General features: G+C 40.8%; 1 protein-coding gene across 1 annotated transcript in view; it reads right to left on the reverse strand.

Moving 5' to 3' along the window:
- The window catches only part of med12 (mediator complex subunit 12), a 159477-nt gene that overhangs the window by 127442 nt on the left and 5160 nt on the right, over positions 1-26875 (reverse strand). Inside the window, exons 2-4 of the mRNA XM_078211432.1 lie at positions 11211-11315; positions 7372-7563; positions 1763-1922 (exon numbers count right to left, since the gene is read on the reverse strand). Coding sequence (XP_078067558.1) covers positions 1763-1922; positions 7372-7563; positions 11211-11315 — 457 coding nt within the window. The remainder of the gene's footprint in view (positions 1-1762; positions 1923-7371; positions 7564-11210; positions 11316-26875) is intronic.

Below are 26875 nucleotides of genomic sequence, written 5' to 3' on the forward strand. Positions count from 1 at the left end.
CTAAAGCTTTTTAAACAGCTCTGGAGAGAGACGGATATTTTGAGAGAGAGAGCGAGCGAGCGCCACATCTTTTGAGCAGCTCTGGACAGCAATTGCTCGATATTTTAAAAATGAAACTAAAACACACTTTCCTTCAAGCTTAGTTCCTCCTATTAATCACATGACTGTCAATCAACCTAATCAAATGTCTATTCTGAAAGCCCAAGGGAAACCTAAGTAAACAAAAATGCATTAACTATTTAAACAAACACACCCTTAGCTAAAATCAATCATTATCCTGCATTCTCAACATTTGAGCTCCCTGCTGCCCAGACAAATTGGCACCGTATAAAACAGAACTGACTTTCAAGCATACCCCTTACAAGAGACATGATAAAAATAAATTTCTTAAAAGGCACAGTATCATCACAATCATGTTTGCCCAACGTAGAATAGGTGGATGCTTGAGCGGGAAAAAGCCCTTATACAGAGTGGAAATAATCATGTTGTGCCACTTGATTTTGTGTGGCGTCATTATCAAATCATGGCATGCTATTGGGCTGCAAACAGGGGGAGACAGGATCTTTGGAGAAGCATAGCGATGAGAACTACTGGGGGAGGGGGGATATCTAGAACAGTTACACAAAAGTTAGAAAAGCTTTTAATTGTTTTCACTTTTTCAGGGTAGCTATTGGTGTTACCCTGGTGAAAACATCCAAATTGTGATTTAAATTGCATTTTCGCATGGTTTCTGGCACTGGGCCTGCCCAAACAAAGTTTGCATTTTTGGGCAATTGCCATGCAAAGCCTTAACTGTGAAATTTCAAAGGGATGTTCCAGCCCATCTTTGGGATATCCCCCCAAATCCAATGCTGGGAAGTTTCAGAGTTTCAGCCTATTAGTGCACCAAGCGTCATCAGGCCATTCAAAAATGAGGAATATCCAATTCAATGAATGGAGAGGAAGAGGATTTGCTGTGGAAGAATGATTCAGAAAGCGATGCCACATCTGATCCAGTTACTCAGAATGAATTTGATGAACTCTTTGCATCAGATGACAATGAAATTGACAGTCTTAAAATGCTTTGATTCTGGTTGAAGGTATCTTTGTATAACTAATTTATTCAATAAAGCACGCCGCATTAATTAATATAAATCACCAGTGTTATGTTTTTTGTTCACGTTTCAAAATGGCCCACACCGGCGGTCCACATTTTATGCTCAACATATGTCAATCTCCATTTTTGGAAGGATTTTTGGAGGTTGCAATGATTGACTAATACAACATTATATATGGTAACTTTTTTTGAACTTGTATTGGGGAATCTCAATCAAAATAGCTTGCCTCATGTAATTCCCCCAATGGTTATGATTTATTGAGCTATATAGGTCAGAAAGGTCAAATGGATGGCACAACTGACCTGGAAAGTAAAAAATAATTCTAAGTAAAGAGTGCATGGACATTCATTATGAAGAATGGCCTGTCAAACAAGATACCAAAGGAGATTATACCTCAGAATGATGATGAGGTCTTCAGGAGAAGAGTGGAGTGGCAGAAACAACTTAGTGAAAAAAAAACTTACCCTGTGAACTGCTAATATACCAATTAATGGGCTGTGGGTTGCATCCCCACCATGCTGAGATTCTCAAATGAATATCAATTGTTCTTTCAAAAGCTCTTACCAACAAAACTATATAAAGGGTATAAAATGCAGAATCCAGCCTATCAAATATTTATTCACATTGTAAACCTACAAAAAAAGAAACTTTTTTGTTAATCCTACCGATACATGGGTCTATGACGTGGCGTTTCTTCATCTTTGTTTCGGTGATAGCAGCATAATAGGCACATGTCATTTTTATCAGCCAAGCAGCTCTCATTACCGGCACTGAGTACTTGGCCAGGTATCCAAACACTTCTTCCTTTTTACTAAATATAGGCACCTGATGAACGTAAAAAACAGATAAAGTTAGGTAAATCTTTAATTCAAGAGTCTCTTTCAGCATAAGCTCTCAAATTGAAAAATGACCATATGTAACAATAAGTGGAAGGTTAGAGATGGGGTGGTGGTTTGCAGAAACAAAATGTCTAGGGTGGGATTTTTCCAGGAAGGGCTGATAATGTGCATTTGAAAAAAAGGGGGAGGTAGTTAGCATGAGACCCCACGAAGCATTGTTGGATAGTCAGAAAGTTGGTGTATAAGGTGGAGGAGAAATTAGAAAGTGCCATACATGTACAAGCTGAGTTCAAATTGATCAAGGATAGATACAATAAATGCAATTTGAAAATGTCATAGGTTCAGGACTAGACTCAATCTTGGGAGTCGTTTGCCTTGAGGACAAGGCAAAGACAGGGATGCACCAACGTAACAGATGATCTCAACCTTAGAAATCTATGATCTCCTTGTATTTGTTGTCAAAGGTGCAGGAAACAGGGATGTAATATGATGGATTATAGTGGAGAAAAGGAGCTGGGTGTTATAAAAGCAAAATACTGAGGATGTGGTGGCACTGGGTGGCACAGTGGTTAACATTGCTGTCTCACAACTCAAGTGACCTGGGTCCAATTCCGGCCTGGAGTGACTGCATGCAGTTTGCACATTCTCCCGGTGTCTGCGTGGGTTTCCTCCAGATGCTCCGGTTTCCTCCCACAGTGCAAAGATGTGGTTAGGTGAATTGGCCATGTTAAATTGCCCCTTAGTGTCCCTAGATGTGTAGGTGAATATGTGGGGTTACAGGGATAGGGCCTGAGTAAGATGCTCTATTGGAAAGTTGGTGCAGACTTGATGGGTCAAATGGCCTCCTCCTGCACTGTAGGGATTCTGTAATTCTATGTTGCAGATCTGAAATACAGACAGAAAGTGCTGAAAAACCCTGCAAGTGGGGCAGCATTTGTGGAGAGAGAAAGAGTTAGCGCTGCTAGCCCATATGACTTTTCTTTGGAACTGGAGAGAGCTGAGAGTCACATTTGCTTTCCAGGTTCATCCAGGAATGAGATGTGGATTTTGTAGAACAGAGCATGGACCAAATACACAATATGGCCCAGCCAGACTGGTGATGAATGGTTCAACTAGTTGTGTGCCAGATACGTTCAATAGGTGCCCCTTTGACTTGAAGTGAAGATAGGGGCGTATCGATCAATTTACCAGGATCAAAGAGAATAAAAGTTTTACTGGAGACAACAGCACTAAGTTGGAGTTTAAGGAGTGCTTAAGCAGTACAACAGCAGCAGAAATATCATAGTGAATGGAGGCCAAGAGCTAGAAAGTTAAGTGAAAGTGCATTGTTAAAGAAGTTGGGGGGTTGTGGGTTCCCCAGGAACGCAAGCAGAAGGAAGTGGGGTTGGAAATGTGGGTGACAAGGGCCACAAAGAACATTGTAACAAAGGAAAGGTCATAAACCTGAAATCTTTATTCTTGTTTCTCTCTCAACACACGCTGCAAGACCTGCTGAGCATTTCCACCCTTTTTTGTTTTTATTTAAACTTAGGAACAGAAATAGGTAATTCAGCCTCTCAAGCTTGTTCACAAGTTAATTAGATCATGGCCATATTATAACTCAATTCCACTTCTCCATCTTTGATCTATGTCCTTTGATACTTTTACTCAATAAAAACTGTTATTTCAATTTAGAAATTTGAACTGAGCAACATCAACTCGTTCCATATGGGAAAAGATAGGGGATTGGGACTTGCTGAGTTACTCTTGTATGGACATGATGGACCAAATGACCTCTTGCTGTTATGTAACCATTATATGATTTTATATTTTCACTGATAACATTTTTAAAGGAGGAAGTGAGATGATAAGGTGCTTGATTGAAAGATGCTGGAAGGGATGAGTTGAATCCAAGTATCACTATCACTGTGGCAGTTTGAGTAGCATAATTGGTACAGGGTACAATAGAGCGACTTTGGCGAGAGAAAAATGTTGCCACTGAGAGCCAATGTTACTTAACCTATTATGTCACTGGAATGATCCACAATACAGCCTTGGAGAGCAATGGTGTTAGCATAAAGGTGCAGTGATTGTTAATCCACTGCCAGAGCCCCAAGAATCAGTAGTGATGGAGTGAGCAGGACACGACAGAAGATTGCATGATTTTCTGGGTGGAAAGTTGGCGAGAGAGGAGGATGGGCCATTTGAGGTTGCTGCTCATAAGGTGGTGATGCCGTATGCTTCAATGGACCCTTTGGAGAACACAAAGAGCCACAGTACACAACCATTGGTTTAGCCAAGAGGAATTAAAGCCTACAATGCAGCAGGAGAGTAGGATAGGAAAAAAAGTTATAATCATGAATCCAAATTAGAGGAGGCAAAGTATCCAAAAAGAAATACGAAAGAAAGATGGCATGAGAGCAGCAGAGAAGATCCAAGAGGGAACAGGGCAGGGGTTTAAAAGTCAAAGCCCATCGAGCAGTCAAAACATGCATGCAAATACACACAGAAAGAACCAGAGTTAAACTGCAAATTAGAGAAATTTGGAAAGTAGAATTAATTGGGGCACAACAGTTATTCTGCAGTATAGGAAGAAGTTAACAATCTGTAGATAGGAAGTGCACATGGGCATCAAGATTTATAATATATCATTGACTGACCAGCAGATAACCATGTCCTAGTATATGCTGTTTTGTAATGGTAGCTCTGGCAATCTCAGACCAACTATCATAGAATCCTACAGTGCAGAAGGAGGCCATTTGGCCCATTGTGTCTGCACCGACCACAATCCCACCCAGGCCCTATTTCCATAACCTCACATATTTACCCTGCTAATCCCCCGACACTAAGGGGCAAATTACTATGGCCAATCAACCTAACCTGCACGTCCTTGGACTATGGGAGGAAACCGGAGCACCCGGAGGAAACTCATGCAGACACTGGGAGAATGTGCAAACTCCACACAATCACCCGAGGCCGGAATTGAACCCAGGTCCCTGGCACTGTGAGGCAGCAATGCTAACTGTGCCACCCAGCATCCCTACAGTGCAGAACTCCCCCCCGTAATCCCGCACAGGACTTGCAGATAGTGAGGAGCATCGTTAGAAGCTACAGAAGGATATAGAACATAGAACATAGAAAGCCACAGCACAAACAGGCCCTTCGGCCCACAAGTTGCGCCGATCACATCCCCACCTCTAGGCCTATCTATAGCCCTCAATCCCATTAAATCCCATGTACTCATCCAGAAGTCTCTTAAAAGACCCCAACGAGTTTGCCTCCACCACCACCGACGTCAGCCGATTCCACTCACCCACCACCCTCTGAGTGAAAAACTTACCCCTGACATCCCCCCTGTACCTACCCCCCAGCACCTTAAACCTGTGTCCTCTCGTAGCAACCATTTCAGCCCTTGGAAATAGCCTCTGAGAGTCCACCCTATCCAGACCCCTCAACATCTTGTAAACCTCTATCAGGTCACCTCTCATCCTTCGTCTCTCCAGGGAGAAGAGACCAAGCTCCCTCAACCTATCCTCATAAGGCATGCCCCCCAATCCAGGCAACATCCTTGTAAATCTCCTCTGCACCCTTTCAATGGCTTCAACATCTTTCCTGTAATGAGGTGACCAGAACTGCGCGCAGTACTCCAAGTGGGGTCTAACCAGGGTCCTATAAAGCTGCAGCATTATCTCCCGACTCCTAAACTCAATCCCTCGATTAATGAAGGCCAGTACGCCATACGCCTTCTTGACCGCATCCTCCACCTGCGAGGCCGATTTAAGAGTCCTATGGACCCGGACCCCAAGGTCCTTCTGATCCTCTACACTGCTAAGAATGGTACCCTTCATTTTATACTGCTGCTTCATCCCATATAGATAGGCTGGAAATTTGGGCAAAGAAATGGCAGATGGAGTTCAATCCTGATAAATGCGAAGTGATGCATTTTGGTAGAAAGAATGTAGGGAGGAGCTATACGATAAATGGCAGAACCATAAAGGGTGAAGATACACAGAGGGACCTGGGTGTGCAAGTCCACAGATCCTTGAAGGTGACGTCACAGGTGGAGGTGGTGGTGAATAAGGCATATGGCATGCTTGCCTTTATAGGACGGGGCATAGAGTATAAAAGTTGGGGTCTGATGTTGCAGTTGTATAGAACATTGGTTCGGCCGCATTTGGAATACTGCGCCCAGTTCTGGTCGCCACACTACCAGAAGGACGTGGAGGCTTTGGAGAGAGTACAGGGGAGGTTTACCAGGATGTTGCCTGGTATGGAGGGGCTTAGTTATGAGGAGAGATTGGGTAAACTGGGGTTGTTCTCCCTGGAAAGATGGAGGATGAGGGGAGACTTAATAGAGGTGTATAAAATTATGAAAGGCATAGATAGGGTGAACGGTGGGAAGCTTTTCCCCAGGTCGGTGGTGACGTTCACGAGGGGTCATAGGTTCAAGGTGAAGGGGGGGAGGTTTAACACAGATATCAGAAGGACATATTTTACACAGAGGGTGGTGGGGGCCTGGAATGAGCTGCCAGGCAAGGTGGTGGAGGCAGACACACTGGGAACGTTTAAGACTTATCTAGATAGCCATATGAATGGAGTGGGAATGGAGGGATACAAAAGAATGGTCTAGTTTGGACCAGGGAGCGGCACGGGCTTGGAGGGCTGAAGGGCCTGTTCCTGTGCTGTATTGTTTTTTGTTCACATGGCTAATTCTTCTAACCTACACATTTTGGACACTAAGTGGCAATTTATCATGGCTAATCCACCTAACCTGCATATCTTTGAACTGTGGGTGAAAAGCTGAGCATCCAGGGGAAACCACACAGACACTGGGAAAATATGCAAAATTCAGACAGTCACCCAGGACTGGAATTGAACCCAGGTCCCTGGTGCTGTAAGGCAGCAGTGCTAACCAGAGTGCTACCATGCCACCCTAATCTGAAATATGTCATTTTTTCCCCCAGCTCTAATGCACTCATTGGTACATAGTAAGCAGGCGCTCTTCAGACCAGCTGATTAGGCACTGGCTGATGCTAGGATAAGATTCAATAGGCCATCTCCTAGTGATTAAAAAACATTAAACTAACTTAGTGTGTTTACTGCCAGTAGCATCAAATGAGTCTAAAAAATTTGCTGAATTAAATGCTCTTATCGAAACAGAAGCATACAGGCATCATTGTATTGCATGCTCATGCAGGAAAATAGATTTCTAAAGGGAGTTGCAGGAAAAAAAGCATCAATGATTGGCTTAGTATTACACTTACAAATCAACTAGGTAATGATACCACAGATTGGTACGTTCCAACTTCTGATCTACCTCTCAGCACAAAACTGAGCATTTTTATGGGACTGCATTTAAACTATTACCACTAGAGGAGCTGGTTACAAAACTAATCACAAGACAATTACATTCTTACAAACCCAGTCTGGAAAAAACTGCATCAAAAGAAACTTACCTTTTTTGCAAGTTGGGTTAATGGTTTGGTTCCAGACAGATCAGTAAACCAGTTATGTATTGAAGGTTGGGAACGAGCTGTGACAAGCCAGAAGCTGTCCTTCTGATTAACCTGAGGCTTCCTTTTGCCGGTATCTGGAAATGTGTTACACCGCAACTTTTCAGCAATTATACTGCTAAAGTAGGAGCTGATCTGCAACAAAGTTTGATAAAGATTTGAGTGGGTTCAGTACTGCAAACACTTCATTGATTTGCAAATTTGCAACAGAAAGTTGCTCTATTTGTGAAGGTCTGAAAGGAAACATTAAAACTTAAATGTTTTTATGAATCTAAAATTAGTTTACATTTGAGTTTCTGACTCATCTCCTTTCACTAATGCTGTAATTTTTTGCAACTCTTCTTTAGGCTCCTCCCCACTCTGAGTCATTTTTCAACCAAAGGGCTCTGTACTATCTACTTCCAGGTAGTTACCTCTGATGTTCAAACTTATGACTAAGTATGGGAGGCCAAGTTGACTCATCATTCCAAACTTAATGACTATCAGCCGGTGGCTCTGACATCCATCATTATGAAGTGCTTCGAAAGGTTAGTCATGGCACGAATCAATTCCAGCCTCCCGGACTACCTGGATCCACTACAATTTGCCTACCGCCGCAGCAGGTCCACAGCAGACACCATTTCCCTGGTCCTGCACTCAATCCTGGAACACCTAGATAACAAGGACACCTATGCCAGACTCCTATTTATTGACTACAGCTCAGCCTTCAACACTATTATTCCCACAAAACTCATCTCCAAACTCCTGGGCTCGGCACCTCCCTCTGCGACTGAACTTCCTAATTCACAGACCACAATCAGTAAGGATAGGCAACAACACCACCTCCATGATCATCTTCAACACCGGTGCCCCACAAGGCTGTGTTCTCAATCCCCACTATACTCCTTATACACCTATGACTGTGTGGCCAAATTCCCTCCAATTCAATTTTCACGTTTGCTGATGACACCACCGTAGTGGGACAGATCTCAAACAATGATGAGACAGAGTACAGGAATGAGGTAGAGAATCTGGTGAACTGGTATGCCAACAATAATCTCTCCCTCAATGTCAACAAAACGAAGGAGATTGTCATCGACTTCAGGAAGCGTAAAGGAGAACATGCCCCTGTCTACAACAATAGGGACGAAGTAGAAAGGGTCAAGAGCTTCAAGTTTTTAGGTGTCCAGATCACCAACAACCTGTCCTGGTCCCCCCCATGCCAACACTATAGTTAAGAAAGCCCACCAATGTCTCTACTTTCTCAGAAGACGAAGGAAATTTGGCATGTCAGCTACGAATCTCACCAACTTTTACAGATACACCATAGAAGGCATTCTTTCTGGTTGTGTCACAGCTTGGTATGGCTCCTGCTCTGCTCAAGACCACAAGGAACTACAAAAGGTCGTGAATGTAGCCCAATCCATCACGCAAACCAGCCTCCCATCCATTGACTCTGTCTACACTTCCCGCTGCCTCGGCAAAGCAACCAGCATAATTAAAGGACCCCACGCACCCCGGACATTCTCTCTTCCACCTTCTTCCTTTGGGAAAAAGGTACAAAAGTCTGAGGTCACGTACCAACCAATTCAAGAACAGCTTCTTCCCTGCTGCTGTCAGGCGTTTGAATGAACTTACCTTGTATTAAGTTGACCTTTCTCTACGCTCTAGCTATGACTGTAACACTACATTCTGCACTCTTTCGTTTCCTTCTCTATGAACGGTATGTTTTATCTGTATAGCACGCAAGAAACAATACTTTTCACTGTATGTTAATACATGTAACAATAATAAATCAAATCAAATCAAATCAAATCCTTCATTTACAGCTTAGTTGGTTTGGTAATGCTCTCACCTCCAGGTCAGAAAACTAACACAAGGACTTTAACAAATTATTTATTCAAGCACAGTATTAAAGCTGCTAAACTGTTAAAACAATCGCCTATACCACCCTTAAAGTGAGGTGCAAATCCGAGATTCAGTCTGCCTGGCCAGATCAAGGTGTGTTAAACATCTCAGGGAACTATTCAAAAGAAACAAATAATTCTCCAAGCATCCTGGTCAACATTCCAACATCTTCAAAAACAGTTTTCTTGGTCACTCATCTCATTCTCATTGACGAGGCAAGGTGTGCGAAAATACTACACTGTTTGTGACATAACAAGTCACTGCATTTTAAATGCAAGTCATCACACAACTGACAGGTTTGATGTGACGTGATGTGACATATGAAAGCAAGCACTTTATTTAATTTCAATAATATGTTAAGTGACAAACCATTGAGTCTAACCAACACATCACATTGTGCACCTTTGGTACACTTAACCCACTGGAACGCAAGACTCATCTGTCCTGACCACATGTCACAGTTTCCACAAAAGTTCCCTCAATCCTGCAAGAAGATAATATGGTATAGTACATTAATTTTGCGCCCAAAATAACTACCATTAAAATACTTCAATTTTAGTACCTTATTCCATCCAAAGCACCTGAAGAAACAATGAGTGACTTTGAACTGCAATAACTATTATGCCAGTAAATGCAGCAGCTATTTCATTTTCAACAAAGTCGCACACTGATAAATTAATGCCCAATTCAGTTGTTTTTTTCAGAATGTCCGTTGCAGAAATTTTAATCTTAACACCAGAATTGACCGCTCTTCAAATAGTGATATTGAATCTTCGAAGTTCACCTGAACCACCAAAATATTGCACATTTCATCAAGTTACCACTTCCAACAGTACATTATTCTTTGAGCATTAAATCTTCCTTTTAAAATTGTGCACATTACCATATCCATCTAATGCTTGATTTCAAAGGGATGATTATGCTGAGTTTTTTTGCAGAATTAGAAATATGGATCACATTTCTATTAATCCAGTATATTCAACAAAGTAATCAGGGTTCATTTCTTAAAAACCATAGAAAAAATTTTCCTTTGCAGTAAAATTTCACATGTCAGATGGATCTTCTTGATGGGGAAGGAGGGCTCCTGCCTCTTGTGGTTCAGACTCAGAGTTTGGTATATTAATCAGATATGGCTTTGACTGCACTGCCTTATTGACCACAGTTAATAGCATGAAGTGGAAAAATGGATTATGGAAGTAAAATTGTCCCAAACGGTATAATATCAATCTTGAACATTTTATCCTGGAATGTTTGTATAGATACAATTTGTCAAAAGCTGCAACCTGTTCGGATCTTGCCAACTTTTGGGTTGGGTGGTTCAAGCCAGGAAAGAGAAAAGATATGCATACAAAGCCAATAAGCACACCACTGCACTAATTCAGCACCTAATCAATCAAGCTGCTACATTACTTTATTTGTCTAATTATAATTAAAATTCATGCATGCCAGCTTATAAAATGTCTAGTTTTGGATATCTGGATTTGAGACACTGTACCTATATTTTGATTACATTTGAAATTATCACATTCAAAAGTAGTGATACTAATGCACACTGTCCTAATTATCAACTTTTTAAAAATTCATTCGTGGAACATGGGCGTCGCTGGCTGGCCAGCATTTATTGCCCATCTCTGGTTGCCCTTGAGCAGGTGCTGGTGAGCTGCTTTCTTGAATCGCTGCAGTCCATGTTCTGTGGGTTGACCCACAATGCCATTAGGGATTGTTTATTTATATCACTTTTCTAATACTGATCCTCAACTCAAAGGATCTCAGTTTATAGTACTTTACACCTTAATTTTCTCTGATTTTCAGCTATAATACATATACCCTTTATTGTACAGCCCCAATAATGAAGGTGGGGTTTACTCAGAGGAGGCTTCAATCTACAGTCTTACCTTGCCAGGATTGAAATTGACATTTTTTGCACTACCATGTTCATCCCCAGACACTGCAGGTTGATTGTTAAAGCCTTGCTTAACATTTAGGGCTGTCAGCTCATCCTGAAACAAGAAGGGACAATTAAGAACAAAAATGAACAATGCACTATTGTTTTACTGACTTAGAAATTCTACGCTACACTGCTGATCTAAGGCAGCATTTTTGTAACTACACAGTGATGATTTGAATTAGTTTATATTTCAAAATTCTATACTGTACTATTTTTGTAAAATTATGAAACTTGAGTGTGTCAATTTGCGAACGCAAAATAAAATCCAAGAATGGTTCAGAGAAGCAGAGATTATTCAGAGACACTTGGGACTGGTTTCAAAGTAAACCAAACAGTTCTAGGACCTCTCCATATCTTGGCTCATTGGTTTACATTACATTATACATCAAAAATACTTCATTGACTGTAAAATGTTTTGGGACATCTGGCAGTCATGAAAGTCTTCATACAAGATTTTCTTTCCATTTTATAATGCCACTTCTTGACCGGGTCACAAGAGTTTCAAATTTAACTATTTTTTGTCTATTGGATCTTTTGTGATTTGCAAAATATGTTTTTAATTTCCTTCTCCAGCTAACTTACTAGCTTCAGTCCAATGTGGCTTTTTACTGCCAGATAACTTTTTTAAAAATTGAATTATTTATGGCCTTTGGGTTGACTTCAACATCATCACTGCATCCTCTCTGACAGTCACAAAATATAACCACCCATCTCATGTTAGACATCCTAATTGAGTAATAGTTCATATATAGATATGAATCAGGAACAGAAGTAGGCCACTCGGGCCAGCTCCGCCATTCAATAACATCATGGCTGATCTGATTGTAATCTCAACGCCACATTCCGGGCTACCCCCGATAACCTTTCACCCCCTTTGCTTATCAAGAATCTATCCAGCTCTGCCTTAGAAAGTACTAAAAGATTCTGCTTCCGCTACCTTTTGAGGAAGAGACTTTGGAAGACTCACAACCCTCAGAGCAAACATTTCTCCTAATCAATTCCGTAAATGAATTACCCCTTTTTAAAAAACAGTTTCCCATAGTCCTATATTCTCCCACAAGCGAAAACATTCTCTCCACATCCATCCTGTCAAGACCCCCTCAGGATCTTAAAGGTTTCAATCAGGTCACCTTCCACTCTTCTAAAAACCATTTTACGTTAAATAACTAGTTAAATTCTATATACTATATTTACTTTTGAGTTCAAATGCTAAATCTAAAATTGAAAGACTGGCAATTACGCGTGTGTGTAAGTATGGATACTGCAGCTGAGCTAGCATATATTTACATTCAGATTTGCTTTATCAGTGTAAGTTGGAGAGTCAATATCATCATTTTGGTAGCTTGATTGCTTTTATGTCAATAAGCTACCAAAATGAAGACTGAGAGTTGGACAAAAGGTCACAGAGGAGACCAAGTTATAGCCTTTTAGTTAAACTTAAAGGCTCGACAATTGCATTGTTAGTTAGGAGATGAAGAACTGAATGTGTGTCTGTTCTGTGGCTAAATGTCTTTTGTAATAGTGCAGGGTCATGAGTATCAGGTTTACTTAACCTTGATAAGCATTAAACCTTTGACTCATTGTTCAAGAAATCACCCATGACAGGGCTGAAGCCTTTAGTTGTAATATTTTAAAAACTCACATTCCTAATGATCAGCCAATCCACCCCAATTCATAATGATTCCTCAAAACAATTCTAACAAATAAAATCTCTCGAGGACCATTCTTGTGGTTGGGGCGTAAAGACCAAGAGATCAGAGTCCTGCCACAACGGTACTGAAAAAAAAGGAACTTGATGTTACAAACTATTCTCTCCGTGTCTGCCTGGGTTTCCTCCGGGTGCTTCAGTTTCCTCCCACAGTCCAAAGATGTGCGGGTTAGGTTGATTGGCCATGCTAAATTGACCCTAGTGTCAAGGGATTAGCAGGGTAAATATGTGGGGTTACTGGAATAGGGCCTGGGTGAGATTGTGGTTGGTGCAGACTCGATGGGCCGAATGGCCGCCTTCTACACTGTCGAGATTCCATTCTATACGATCCAATGAATGTATTGATGGGAAAAGTGTTATTTCAACAAAGATACATACAAAAAATTGCACTGATACATTTTATAAAAATTGTTTTCATAGAAACATAGAAAAACTACAGCACAAAACAGGCCCTTCGGCCCCACAAGTTGTGCCGAACATATCCTTTTGTTAAATTGTTTTTTGATCTTATATCAGTATAATCAAGTACTTACAAAATTGTTCAGATTATTTGGGGAAGGAAATTAGACAATGAAAGGTTACACCACGGCAAGTATCCTGTTTCAACACATTATATGTCTATTTCAAATGCAATCATTTGATTTCAATATTTAACACTTTTGAATAGTTATCCAATTAGCACAAACTCACAATAATGTGGTTTTCAGTTTGTAGAAACTTACATCATAAAATTAGGTCATTTGGCCTATCATGCCTGTGCTGCAATGCTTAATCCCACATCCTCGCTTTTTGTCCATAACCCTGCACATTCTTCATCCCAATTACTTCTCCAACTTTTTAAATGATTTTTTGGAATCAGCTTCATAACTTTTCAGGTTTAGCATTCCAGATCCTAACGTCGAAGAGTGAAAGATTTTCCTCATTATCTTCTAGATCTTGTGCCAACGATTTTAAGCTACAGCCTCTGGTTACTGACTCACTATTTTTTCTCTGTCTATTCTTATCATACCCCTCAACATTCATGAAAACCTCGGTTAGGTCACCTCTTAACTTTTCTTCCAAGAAAATGAACTTAGCCCCATCCCTGCAAATCTCCTGGATATCCTTTTTAAGGCCTTTAGGGGTTCTATGGTTCCTGAAGTGTGTTACCCTGTATTGTCCATAACTGACCTAACCAGTGATTTGTAAAGTTCCATGATCTCTACTCTTTATATTCCATAATTCTTCTTGTATACCCAGGTAGCCCATATGCTTTTTAAACCACCTGATCAACTTGCCTTACCATCTTTTAAGGATGAGTACACATGGACATCATGTATCTCCATTTGTCTATTTGTTTCAAAATCATTCTATTTATAATATACTGTCTTTCCATATTGGTCCTCTCAGAAGTCCATCACTTCACAGTTCTCTGCATTAAACTCCATGTGCCATTGCTTTGCCCACTTCACCACCCTATGTAATCATGAAGTCTACAACTATCCTCTATCTATCTACTACACTGACAAGTTTTGTAACATCAGCGAGCTTTGCACTGTTGCGCCCTACAATCAAGTGTAGGTCGATTATAAAAATTGCAAAGAGTTATGAACCCAAAGCCAACCTTTGGAGAACTCCAATGCAAACCACTTCCCAGCTTTGAAAACATTCATACAACACAAATCTTTGCTTCCTATCACCACCCAATTCCATATTCATATTTAAAGCTACTTTCCTTTTAATCCATAGGTTTCCATTCTTTTAACATCCCTCCTATGAAATACTATGGCTAGAATTTTTTGACCGTTCTTGGCGACAAGATCTTCCGGTCCCACGATAGCAAACCCTTACTATGGGTTTTCCGACAGCGGTCAGTCCATAAAATGGGAAACCCCAAGATCCTACCACTGGCCAATTGCAGGCTGCCTCCACTGCTGCAAAATCCACAACGGGGGCACCATAAATCCTGTTGCTTGCTGAATGCCTTCCAAAGGTGCAAGTACACATACACAATATCTACTACACTATCTTATAATCTTATCTGTTACCTCAAAGGAATTCTATAAAGTTCTTGGATATAATTTGCCTTTAACAAATCCATGCTAGTTTTCTTCATGAACACATCTTTCCAAAAGAATGCTATGTTTTCCCTGATAATGGTTCCCAATAACTTCTACACAACCTATGTTAGACTGACTGGCCCATACAATTTCCTGGTTTGTCCATTTTCCCTTTCTTGAATAGTGGCATATCAGCAATCCTCCAGCACTACTCCTGTACCAATGAGGATCGAATTAACTATTTTACTTTAAAAACATGCTGGTCCAGTAATGAAATCAGAATTACATATTTGAAGGTCTATTCCAAATGTGAAGCTCCAGCATGTTTCAAATCTCCGACTGCAAGTATCACGCTGTACTAAATCAATTCTTTAAATCACCTTGGTCTTATTATTTTCATACACTTTACTGAATTTACGCAACTTCAAGCAACTTGATTCATTTGTTAATCTCTTAGGTAACATTTAAACCTCTGATGTCATGTGACACTGTGGAATCCTATTTTATACCAATAAAGGTATACATATAGCTATTTGATTTCCCTTCCAAAATAATTCTGATTTCCAGTGTGATTTAACCCTTTGTTAGTATTCAAAATGCACAGTTTATTAATCCATCCTGTTTCTTTTGAGATACTGAAGATTCACCAGGTTGATACCAGAGATGAGGGGTGTTGACTATGAGGAGAGACTGAGCAGATTGGGTTTGTATTCGTTGGAATTTAGAAGGCTGAGGGGGGATCTTATAGAGACCTATAAGATAATGAAGGGGCTGGATAGGGTAGAGATGGAGAGATTCTTTCCACTTAGAAAGGAAACTAGAACTAGAGGGCACAGCCTCAAACTAAAGGGGGGTCAGTTTAGGACAGAGTTGAGGAGGAACTTCTTCTCTCAGAGGGTGGTGAATCTCTGGAATTCTCTGCCCACTGAAGTGGTGGAGGCTACCTCGCTGAATATGTTTAAATCACGGATAGATGGATTCCTGCTCGGTAAGGGAATTAGGGGTTATAGGGATTAGGCGGGTAAGTGAAACTGATCCACTTCAGATCAGCCATGATCTGATTGAATGGCGGGGCAGGCTCGAGGGGGGCTGGATGGCCTACTCCTGCTCCTATTTCTTATGTTCTTATGACAGATTTGCTGCACATTTTGAACATTTTTGAACTTTGTCAAGTTTCAGCATTTTCATTTTTCTTTTTAAATTGCTGCATTTGTGATCTTTCATTACATATACTTTTCAGTCTCTACTTCACTCTCTTGTTTATTAAACACATGCTTTTGCCAACTTTAGGTTCAATTTGTCCCAGGTCCTCTTCATTATCCTCTTACTTGCACTCTGCATAAATTTTCTACCTGCACATTCTATCAGATTCTAAACCCACTCACATGTCAACCTGCCCATGCCAGTATCCAGTGAGTCCTTTTTCCTCTAGTTTACTAATCTGAAATCCTTAACTTCGTTTCTGAGTTGCTCTGTAGCCTTGAGCTACATCTTAAATATGCAACCTCCTATAGGCATTCAAGTGTAGGATTGGTTCAGTGGTAGCATTCTCACCCACATCAGAAGGCTGCAGATTCAAGTTCACTGTCGGACTTACACCTGATGGCAGAATAAAATCAGAGGCCCTTCATTATGCTGGGCTCAACAGCTTGGAAACTACCCTCCAGAAAATTCAGCTTCAGATGGGTTGACCATGTTTGCTGCATTGATGAATACAGAATCTCCAAGCAAATCTTCTTATGGCAAACGGTCTCAGGGCAAGTGACATCAAGGTAGTCAATACAAATGTTGCAAGGACACCTTAAAACACAGCCTTACAGTTGTCTGCATTGTTGACCAACTCTCTTGGAAAAACACTGCAGCCAACTGGCCCACGGGGAGGCAAGCACTGAAATATGGTTCAGCAGGCTTCAAGGACCAACTACGTCAAATTTGCAACATCCAACATGTCTAAAGGAAGATTAGAGGTAACATAGCTGCATAGGTTGCCCCAAGTACCAACAAGGGCAACACAAACTGCCAATTTTGTGGACATCCATGCCAATCTTACATCAAACTCTCCAGTCATCAGGGAAGGTGAATAACAAAGGAACCTATCACCACCAGGATGTGAGAATATTATCCACACTGGCAAATTAGTGCAGTACTAAGGGACTGTTGCATACTTAAGGGTGGAACCTTTCAGATGAGATGTTAAACTGAGCTCTGCATACAAGAGTATAAAAGATCCCTGGAAGAACATGGAGTTCTTCCACTGTCCCAGTCATCATTTGTCCCTCAGTCAACACCACTATAATAGATCGTTTTAATCTAAGCTGCTTGTTGGTCTGTGTGATGAAAATGGCTGCCATATTTATTGACAAAACAACTAAATACACTTCAAAAATAAAATCATTGGTTGGGAAGCACTGCAAAATCGAGGGCAGAAAAGATACTTCACAAATATAACATTATTCCTTTATAATTTTGACTCTTTCCATTAGAAATTTACTGTGAGATCTTCCTCCCTCCACCTTGAATGGCACAGATTTCAGCAATTTACACGATTCCCCTCTAAAATTCCGTTCCATCACCTACAAAAACCTTCTCCAATCTTAATTCTTCAACCAGATCTTTTGCCACCTCTCAAATCTTATTTCCTAGGTACAATGGAACATGAATAGACCATTTCAGCTTATCAAGGTTACTCCACCATTCAAATAGCTCACAGATGACTTGCATTTCAATTCCATTTACCTGTCTACGCTTTACATCCCTTGATGCCTTTACATAACAATGATCTCTCAATCTTTTAAGTTGCAATTGTCTTAGGATCCACAGCCTCTTAAGAGAGCTTTCCAGATTTCTATTCTCACGTGGAAAAACACTTCCTGATTTCATTCCTGGATGTCCTAGTTCTAATTTGAAGATTATGCAGCTTGATCTTCCCACAAGAGGGAATAGCCTTTCCATATTTACGTTATTAAATGCTTTAAAAAAAATGAACACTGGTCTGTGTCTGCTCCCTTTATGAAATGATTTGGGACATGTTGCAAGATTAATGGCACTCCCTAACCAGGTAGTGTGTTCAAGGATTCAATCTCTGAACTCTTTCCAAAAGCTCAGGGGTTCCCTTGGACTCTGCTCTCTCTCCTATTCTGTCCTTCATTTCACAGAAATATCATATACTAGTAAATCTTACATAATAAAATCACCTATGAAAACCAGAATTACTAAACAAGAAACTATAACTTGTGTGCCAGAGTGCAAAATACTTTTGACAGATGACTACATAGTTAAAAAGTGATTAAGATATATTGTAATTCCTTTACTTTTCAGACTGATTAAGGTACAAAAAGATTTCACTGTAACCTAACAAAACTGATTCATGCTTCCTCCCAATTTGGAGTGAAACACAATAATGAGCTTTAAGTTTAAAGTTTATTTATTAGTGTCACAAGTAGGCTTACATTAACACTGTAATTCTTTCACTTTACCATTAACTCCCTGGGAAAGGCCTGATGATTCCACAAATAGATCTGCAGACTAGGATTGATTCTCTGCATGCGAAGTTATCTTCTCTATTATGGAGATTCTATAATTGGCCTTGCATATCATTGGTGGGGTAGAATTAGCTGAGGTTTCTTCCAGAGCACGACTTTTAAATAACCTTTTCTGAAAAGTATTGGCATGTGGGTCAACATATGTCTTCTCAATGATAATCCCATGATCAAACTGCCTACCGAGACAGGCAGCTGTAATAAATGTCTGAATAAGGACTACTTCATGAGGGAACAGAGGTTGCTCAATGTTTGAGAGAGTTCTTGGTGAGAGACAGACATTAAAAGGCAACACTGTTTGTGGCTGAATCACAATGTGTACTAGCTATTCTATGGCCAGCATCAACTGAAGAACTGCCTTAACAGGTATGTTAGGATTATGGACACCATTATAGACATTGCGCTCAGTAATTATGGTGCTTCAGTACAGCTGCATCACAGTAACTGAAAATATAACAAGACTAAATTCATGTGCTAGGTTTAGACAAATGTTCACAGGAAGATGGTTTAAATTTGGGTTGAGATGATACAAAACTAGCAAGCATCCAATCAAATCACTAGGTTTATTCAATATTTTTCTACCAATGTGCTGTTGGGGAAATAGGAATTAAACTAATATGTTTTACCATTTCAAATCACTTCCATAAGTACTTCTGTAACAATTGGTATCTCACTACTGTGAGCATCAGGTGAAAACCTTGTTCTTTGAATGGTGCAACGCAACAACTTGAACATTCATCAGCGGAGGAAGAAAATTAAACATTGTAAATGAAGAACAGTACTCTTACAATGCAGCACACCCTCAGCACTGTACAGCAATGTCAGGATATGATTTGTGCTGTTTTGGTTCTCAAGTAAGCAAAGCTGGTTTGGTGACTGAATACTTTTTTTTAAATGAGAAAAGACAATGAAACAAATATTGACTACACCAGAGTTAAGGCTAAAGGGCTAGAATATCAAACCTGCAGGAATGCACGTGCCAACTTTCAGATTTTGAGATTGACAATAAATCCAATATATTAATCCAAAATGATTTACTTTATTTTACCATAATAGCCAAAATACTAATGTACAATATTACTATACTCTAGTCAAACATTCCAACACGTCATAAACAAATACAAACTTTTCAGTTTATACTTTTAATTCAATTTTAAATTGGTTAGATTTCCAGAACTTAAACTAAATCAAATATACAATTAGGCATATTAAATACAAAACAAAAGCTTTGGAATGAATTACCCATGTTCTTTTCCTTTAGATTAACTGACTGAAATTTTAAAGGCTGCATTAATGCTGATAAAGAATAAGTACATCACTCTTATATAGAACACTGTGCACTAACAACAACTAGAAGCTGAAGGCAAGATTTGCAATGCTGGAGTAATTGAAATCAGGGAAGTGCAAAATGTTAGAATTGGAGGAGCACTGATATCTCAAGGGCATTGCGCTAGAGGAATTAAGAGATAGGGAGGGAGCAGCAAAGCCATGAAGAGATTTGAAAGCAAGGCTGAGAATGTGAAAAATAAGCTCTCCTCATAGCGGGACCAAATACCAGCGCACAGTGGGATTTTCGGTGAATGGGATTTGGTGCAAGTTCTAATACAGGCAGCAGAGATTTTGATGAGCTCAGGTATATGAAGGGTGGTGGTGGAAGCTGGAATGCCAGCCTGGAGGCCACTGCAATAGTCAAGTCTGGAGGTAACAAAGGCATGGATGAAGGTTTCAGGAGCAGTTGAGCTTAGTCTAACACTGTCTGAAGTTTGGAGTTTATTTATTAGTGTCATTAGTAGGCTTACATTAACACTGCAATGAAGTTACTGTGAAAAGTTAGTGTTTTCTGCACTACAGAGGTGGTACTTGGTAATGTGAAGACAGCAGCGTAGTAATGTCACTGCACTAATAATCAAATCTAGTAAATAAACTTAAACTTAAATCCAGAGGCCCAGGCTAATCATCATAGAATTTCTACAGTACAGAAGGAGGCCATTCGGCCCATCGAGTTTGCACCAACCACAGTTCCACCCAGGCCCTAACCCCGCAACCCTCATTTACCCTGCTAATCCCCCTGACACTAAGGTCAATTTAGCATGGTCAATCAACCTAACCGGCACATCTTTGGACTGTGGGAGGAAACTGGAGCACCAGGAGGAAACCCACGCAGATACGGGAAGAAAGTGCAAACTCCATACAGACAGTGACCCGAGGCTGGAATTGAACCTGGGTCCCTGGCGCTGTGAGGCAGCAGTGCTAACCACTGTGCCGTCCTAATGCTCTGAGGACATGTGACTCCAGACAGTAATTCTTAACTGCCCTTTGAAATGGCCTACTAAGCCACTCAGTTCAAGGGCAATTTAGGATAGGCAAATGATGCCCTTGCTAGCAATATCCCACAGAAAAAAAAAACAGGTACAGTGTCTCAAAACCAGCAACCTTGGGACCGAGCCTGTGCCAGATTACACATCAGATAGTTCAGGCTGTGTGTTTGGGGTCAAGCTGGGTTGCTGGGGTCAAGAGTCACTCAGCATGTGGGAATAGACCTGCATGGGAAGCAGCAAAGCCAATAACTTGGTGCCACATTATGTAGCACCAGACTATGCAGCGCCTAGCTGAATTGTCCAGTAAGATTTTTTCAGTGAAAATTGATACATAGCACTTGATAAAAATACCTGGTTTTCTAACAATTCTGGTTTTTGGACAGAGTATAAGGAAATAATATGAGTCATTAATGATCTCGCCACCAAGTCAGATGAGAGTGTGGTTCAATGCCCACTCCAGGTCACAGTCCATGACAAAACTCTAGAGCATTACTGATGCCACACTCTACATGACATTTTAAACTAGATCTGCCAGTCTGTTCAACTGGCTCAGGTGAACATTAAAGGCCCCATTGTACAACTCTCCTGACATTCATCCCTTAGCCTTCATCACTATCAGCATACTGCCTTGCAAAACACTCCAGATCACAATTGGCTCCCTACATTGGATACACCAGTTTGCTTGTTGGCTTGTAAATTTTGAATTCCAGACTGTAAAAGTATCTTGCATATCACACTGATTTGTGCTATCCTAGATAGAATCCAGCAAAATGTCATACTTTCAGAACAGAGGCACAGCTTAGACACAAGGAAATGACTGAAATCATAAGTGGAATTTAGCATCTATATTGTACAATATTTACTCTACATCATTACAAATTGTTACGGTGTTCTTAATTAAGCAAAAAGACATTTCCCAATCCTGAGATACTACCAGAGAGCCAAAGTGCCTGAAAGATGAATGCACAACTACAAAATATCAATATCTGTATAGTAAAAGCCACATGAAAGCTGAAAAAATATCTAGGCCTCTGCAACAGATGGAATCTTCATGGGCACACACTTCTGGCATGGCTGCATAATCTCTGTGCATTATCTGGGAATGTATATTGTAGTATCTCAGGGATGTTGTAATTGTGACTATAGTCAAGGGGTAAGATAAGTCTGACTGTGATAACTACAGAGGCTGTCCTTCACAGGGAAGGTCATTACAAGGATCATCTTCAGTCATCTACTCACAGTGGTCCAGGTATTCCTTCCAGAGACGTAGTGCAGTTATCACACTTTGAAAGCCATCTTATCCTGCATGATCTTCACTGCAGTAGGTTTAAGAAAAATGCAACAAACAGTGCCAACTGATACAAACGGTGAGATCCTGGAAAATGTGAAACACTCTCCATACCTTGGGAGGCTCCTTTTAACAAAGTCAGACAGACATGCTGAAAGTCATCATTGCCTCCAATGTGACTGCTCAGTTTTCCGTCAACCAAGGAAAAGAGTATTTGAGGACTAGGATCTCAAACCTGGGTCGAAGGTAATAGCTTACCAGGTAATAGTGATCCCTGCTGTCCTATGTGCTTCAGATTTTTGGACATCCTTTGGGAGGAATCTCAAACACTGGAGAAGCATCTGTGATGCCTTTGCAAGATCTGCCAAATTTGGTGGCACAAGAAAAGGCAGCATCCTCTCCCAAGCCAATATGCCCAGTGTCAAGGAACTAATCACTCAATCAGCTCCATTGGCTAGGACATGTCGCTTATTTGCCTGACACCAGGTCCCAAGAAATTGTTCTTGGTCATGGCAGGGTGCTATCAAAGAATCCCTGAAGAAATCAAACTTCTAACTCATGGGACTCCCCGACTTGTGACCACCCAAAATAGAGACAGTTTACTCAGAAGGCACCATATACACTGAGACTTCATCGGAAGCGTGCAGAGGCAAAATTGAGGCATCAGAAGCGTGCAAATCTCCAAACACCTCATCAGCCCTACCCTTTCAGCACCATCTGCCCCACATGTTACAGAGTCTGGAGATCACGTACTGGACTCATCAGCCATCTCACAACTTATCAATCTGCAGTGGAAGCAAGTCATCCTCATTCCTGAGCTGCTGCTGAAGAAATTAATGGTATCTCCTCTGACTATTACCTAGCTTGTGCATAAAAATATCAGAAGACTTCATCATGTACATAGAGGGGCAGGTAGTATTGAGGAATCAGGGGGGCTGCAGAAGGACTTGGACAGGCTAGAAGAGTGGGCAAAGAAGTAGCAGATGGAACACTATGTGGAAAAATGTGAGGTTATGCACTTTGGAAGGAGGAATAGAGACATAGACTATTTTCTATGTGGGAAAATGCTTAGGAAATCAGAAGCACAAAGGGACTTAGGAGCCCTGTTCCAGATTTTCTTAAGGTTAACGTGCAGGTTCAGTCGGCAGTTAGGAAGGCAAATGCAATGTTAGCATTTATGTCGAGAGGGCAAGAATGCAAGAGCAGGGATGTACTTCTAAGACTGTATAAGGCTTTGGTCAGACCCCATTTGGAGTATTGTGAGCAGTTTTGGGCCCCGTATCTATGGAAGGATGTGCTGGCCTTGGAAAGGGTGCAGAAGAGGTTCACAAGAATGATCCCTGGAATGAAGAGCTTGTTGTATGAGGAATGGTTGAGGACTCTGGGTCTGTACTTGTTGGAGCTTAGAAGGATGAGGGGGGTTCTTAATGAAACTTACAAGATACTGTGAGGCCTAGGTAGAGTGGACAAGGAGAGGATGTTTCCACGAGCAGGAAAAACTAGAACCAGAGGGCACAATCTCAGGCTTAAGGGACGACCCTTTAAAACAGAGATGAAGAGGAATTTTTTCAGCCAGAGAGTGGTGAATCTATGGAACTCTGCCGCAGAAGGCTGTGGAAGCCAGTGTCTTTAAGACAGAGATAGATAGGTTCTTGATTAATAAGGGGATCGGGGTTATGGGGAAAAGGCAGGAGAATGGGTATGAGAAAAATATCAGCCATGATTGAATGGAGGAGCAGACTCGATGGGTCGAGTGGCCTAATTCTGCTCCTATGTCTATTTGGGGATATTTACTTGCGTGTTCAGAATAATTTTTCATGCAACATGCATGGAACTGTTCAACTGACATCTTACAATTCTAGATTTAAAAGTATATCTTACAAAGTCACTCTCAGCCAAGGTTCAAAAACAAATAACTTCCTGAAGCTAAAGTGAACCTTCACCCTGCGATTCTTTTCACCTCACTGTTCTTTTTCCTGAACAGTAAGAAGTCTCACAACACCAGGTTAAAGTCCAACAGGTTTATTTGGTAGCAAATACCATAAGCTTTCGGAGCAATGCTCCTTCGTCAGATGGAGTGGTCTCTGGAATGAAGGCATGCATTTTCCTGAAGGCATGCATTCTTAATGAGGTGAAAGTGCTCGTTATACATCTTTCAAAGTGTTTGTCAGTATGCTATTCAACTACAACTAACCTAGTTCTCAATTAATGCTAATAAGCAAAACTTCTTCCACAGCAGTCAATGCAAAGCCACCAGGAATTGGAACCCAAGCTGATTATTTCCCCCTCCCTGGCCGAAAGCCTGAAGAAATTACATGCCATGGCTGATCAAGACACATCACAGATCAGAATTTATACTTTTGGCCATCCTACTCTCCATGCATCAGCCTTACACGTGCAGCACTTGAAATGCTATTGTGTCAACGTAAAGAATTCACTGCATGCTTCCACAAAACTTATTCCAAATCGTTATTATACATAAAGCAGCTGTGCACTCTGCGCTTTTATATTGGTTTTTCTAGATAATATACAGTCGCTTATTTCCTCATATCGTAATAGCAAACATGTCATTCTATCATTAGGCTAATGACGACTTTTGTCCTTCCATTTTGTCACAAGAAAACCATAACTGCACTCTTCAAAAGACAGTATGGGCAAAAATTCTGAATGTAACATGCTCAAAACCCATGGGCAGACGTAACATCTAATTGCTTGTAAGCTCATGACAATTGGATAAGAACAACTTGTTACAATCTCTATAGAGATTGATTTATTTTTAAAAGAACTTTAAATTTCCAGTTAATAAGGATGACAAGATTTCACATTTTAAAATGTTCACTGCAACAAAAGACTGAACATACTACTAACTAAACACTTGACAGACAACTTATACAGTAAATTACAGAACAGAATATTCTCCTTATTTTAGCACAACTGAAACAACACACTTCACAGGTATATGTTATACTGCCCTTTAGTGGCACTTAATTCTTTTGAAATCAGTTCAAAGTGATTCTTAGCTCCTGTGGATTTACTTGTGCACTTTTCCATTCTCAGGTTGGTAACTTCTAACCCCAGAACTGTCCTGCACAGTGGGAATATTACAGGAAACCCTCTCTCCAGCACAAACAAGTCAAATTTTCCAGTTTTGTTTTAACTCCTAATGAATACTGTGGGCAACATGGTGGCACTGTGGTTAGCACTGCTGCCTCAAAGCACCAGGGACCTAAGTTCAATTCTGGTCTTGGGTGACTGTGTGTGGAGCCTGTACACTCTCCCTATGTCTGTGTGGGTTTCCTCTCATAGTCCAAAGAAATGCAGGTTAGGTGGGTTAGCCATGGTAAATGCACAGGGTTATGGGGATAGGTAGAGGGAAGGACCTGGATGGAATGCTCTTTCAGAGAGTCAGTACAGACTCAATGGGTCAACTGGTCTCTTTCTGCACTGTAGGGATTCCATGGCTCTATGGAATTTGGGTCTTTTCAATCCAAGCACAAATTTCCACACACATTCTGGCGCAGTGAATGATAGAGATTTTCTAGCCAGTCTTCCTTTCTCAGATCCTGTCAAATTAACCCACTTGTCTGTGACAGTGATATTTTAGGAATGCCTGTAACCTGATCTTTATAATAGTTCCTTCAGCATCTTTCCCCATGTCAATCACATGGGCCTGGTATCAAAGTAGAAATTCTGAATGGCTATTCTTTAGACCCCAACTCAATCCTATCCTGGAATCAAATGGACATTTGAAAGTATAGCTTTTGACAACCTGACATTCTTAACACTTCTCTGGGACTTGAAAATTCCCACTCTATCCATCAGCACCACAGCTACCTTCTCCGTTGTCTGCAAGTGTACCTTCCACCTTTTTTCCCAGTAAAACAATCTGAACATTCCTTTAATCTTTAGCAGCTCCATCAGCCACACCTGTTGTCAGTCGGACTTCAGCACAGGTAACCGGGCCCCCTTTATTTATACAGATAAAGTCCCAAAACATAATCTTACAAACTTCTTGATACATTGCTGTTTCTACCCTTATGATGCGGTTAGAATGTACAATGTCCACAGTGGAGCTTTGATCTCTTATCAATGCTGAGAGCTCATTTCAATCAGAAAAGCAGTAGGAAGCTGTTTTGCCTTTTAATTCCCAGGGATTGGAAAGAGGCCACGAAATAGATCAGAAACATAGAAACTAGAAGCAAGAGTAGGCCATTCGACACATTGAGCCTGCTCCGCCATTCAATATGATCGATCTCAATGCCATATTCCCACTTTCTCCCCATACTCCTTAATGCCATTAAAATCTAAAAAAGTCACCCATCTCTTTCTTGAATTCATTCAGTTTCTTGGCCTTCACAGCCTTCTGTGGTAGAGAATTCTACAGGTTCACAACCCTTTGAGTGAAGACATTTTTCCTCATCGCAGTCCTAAATGATCTACCTGGAATCCTGAGATTGTGCCCTGTGGTTCCAGATCCTCAACCTGGGAAAACAATCTCCCTGCATCTCGTCTATCCAGTCCTGTTAGAATTTTATATGTTTCAATCAGATCTCCTTTCATCCTTCTAAACTCTAGTGAATGCAGGTCAAGGCAAAACAATCTGTCCTCAAGGGCAGTCCCGCCAAACCCAGTATCAGCTTTGTGAACCTCCGCTACACTCCGTCTTTGGCAAGTATATTCTCAGGTAGGGAGACCAAAACTGCACGCAATACTCCAGGTG

This window comes from Mustelus asterias, chromosome 4, assembly GCF_964213995.1.
Source record: "Mustelus asterias chromosome 4, sMusAst1.hap1.1, whole genome shotgun sequence".
NCBI lineage: Eukaryota > Metazoa > Chordata > Chondrichthyes > Carcharhiniformes > Triakidae > Mustelus > Mustelus asterias.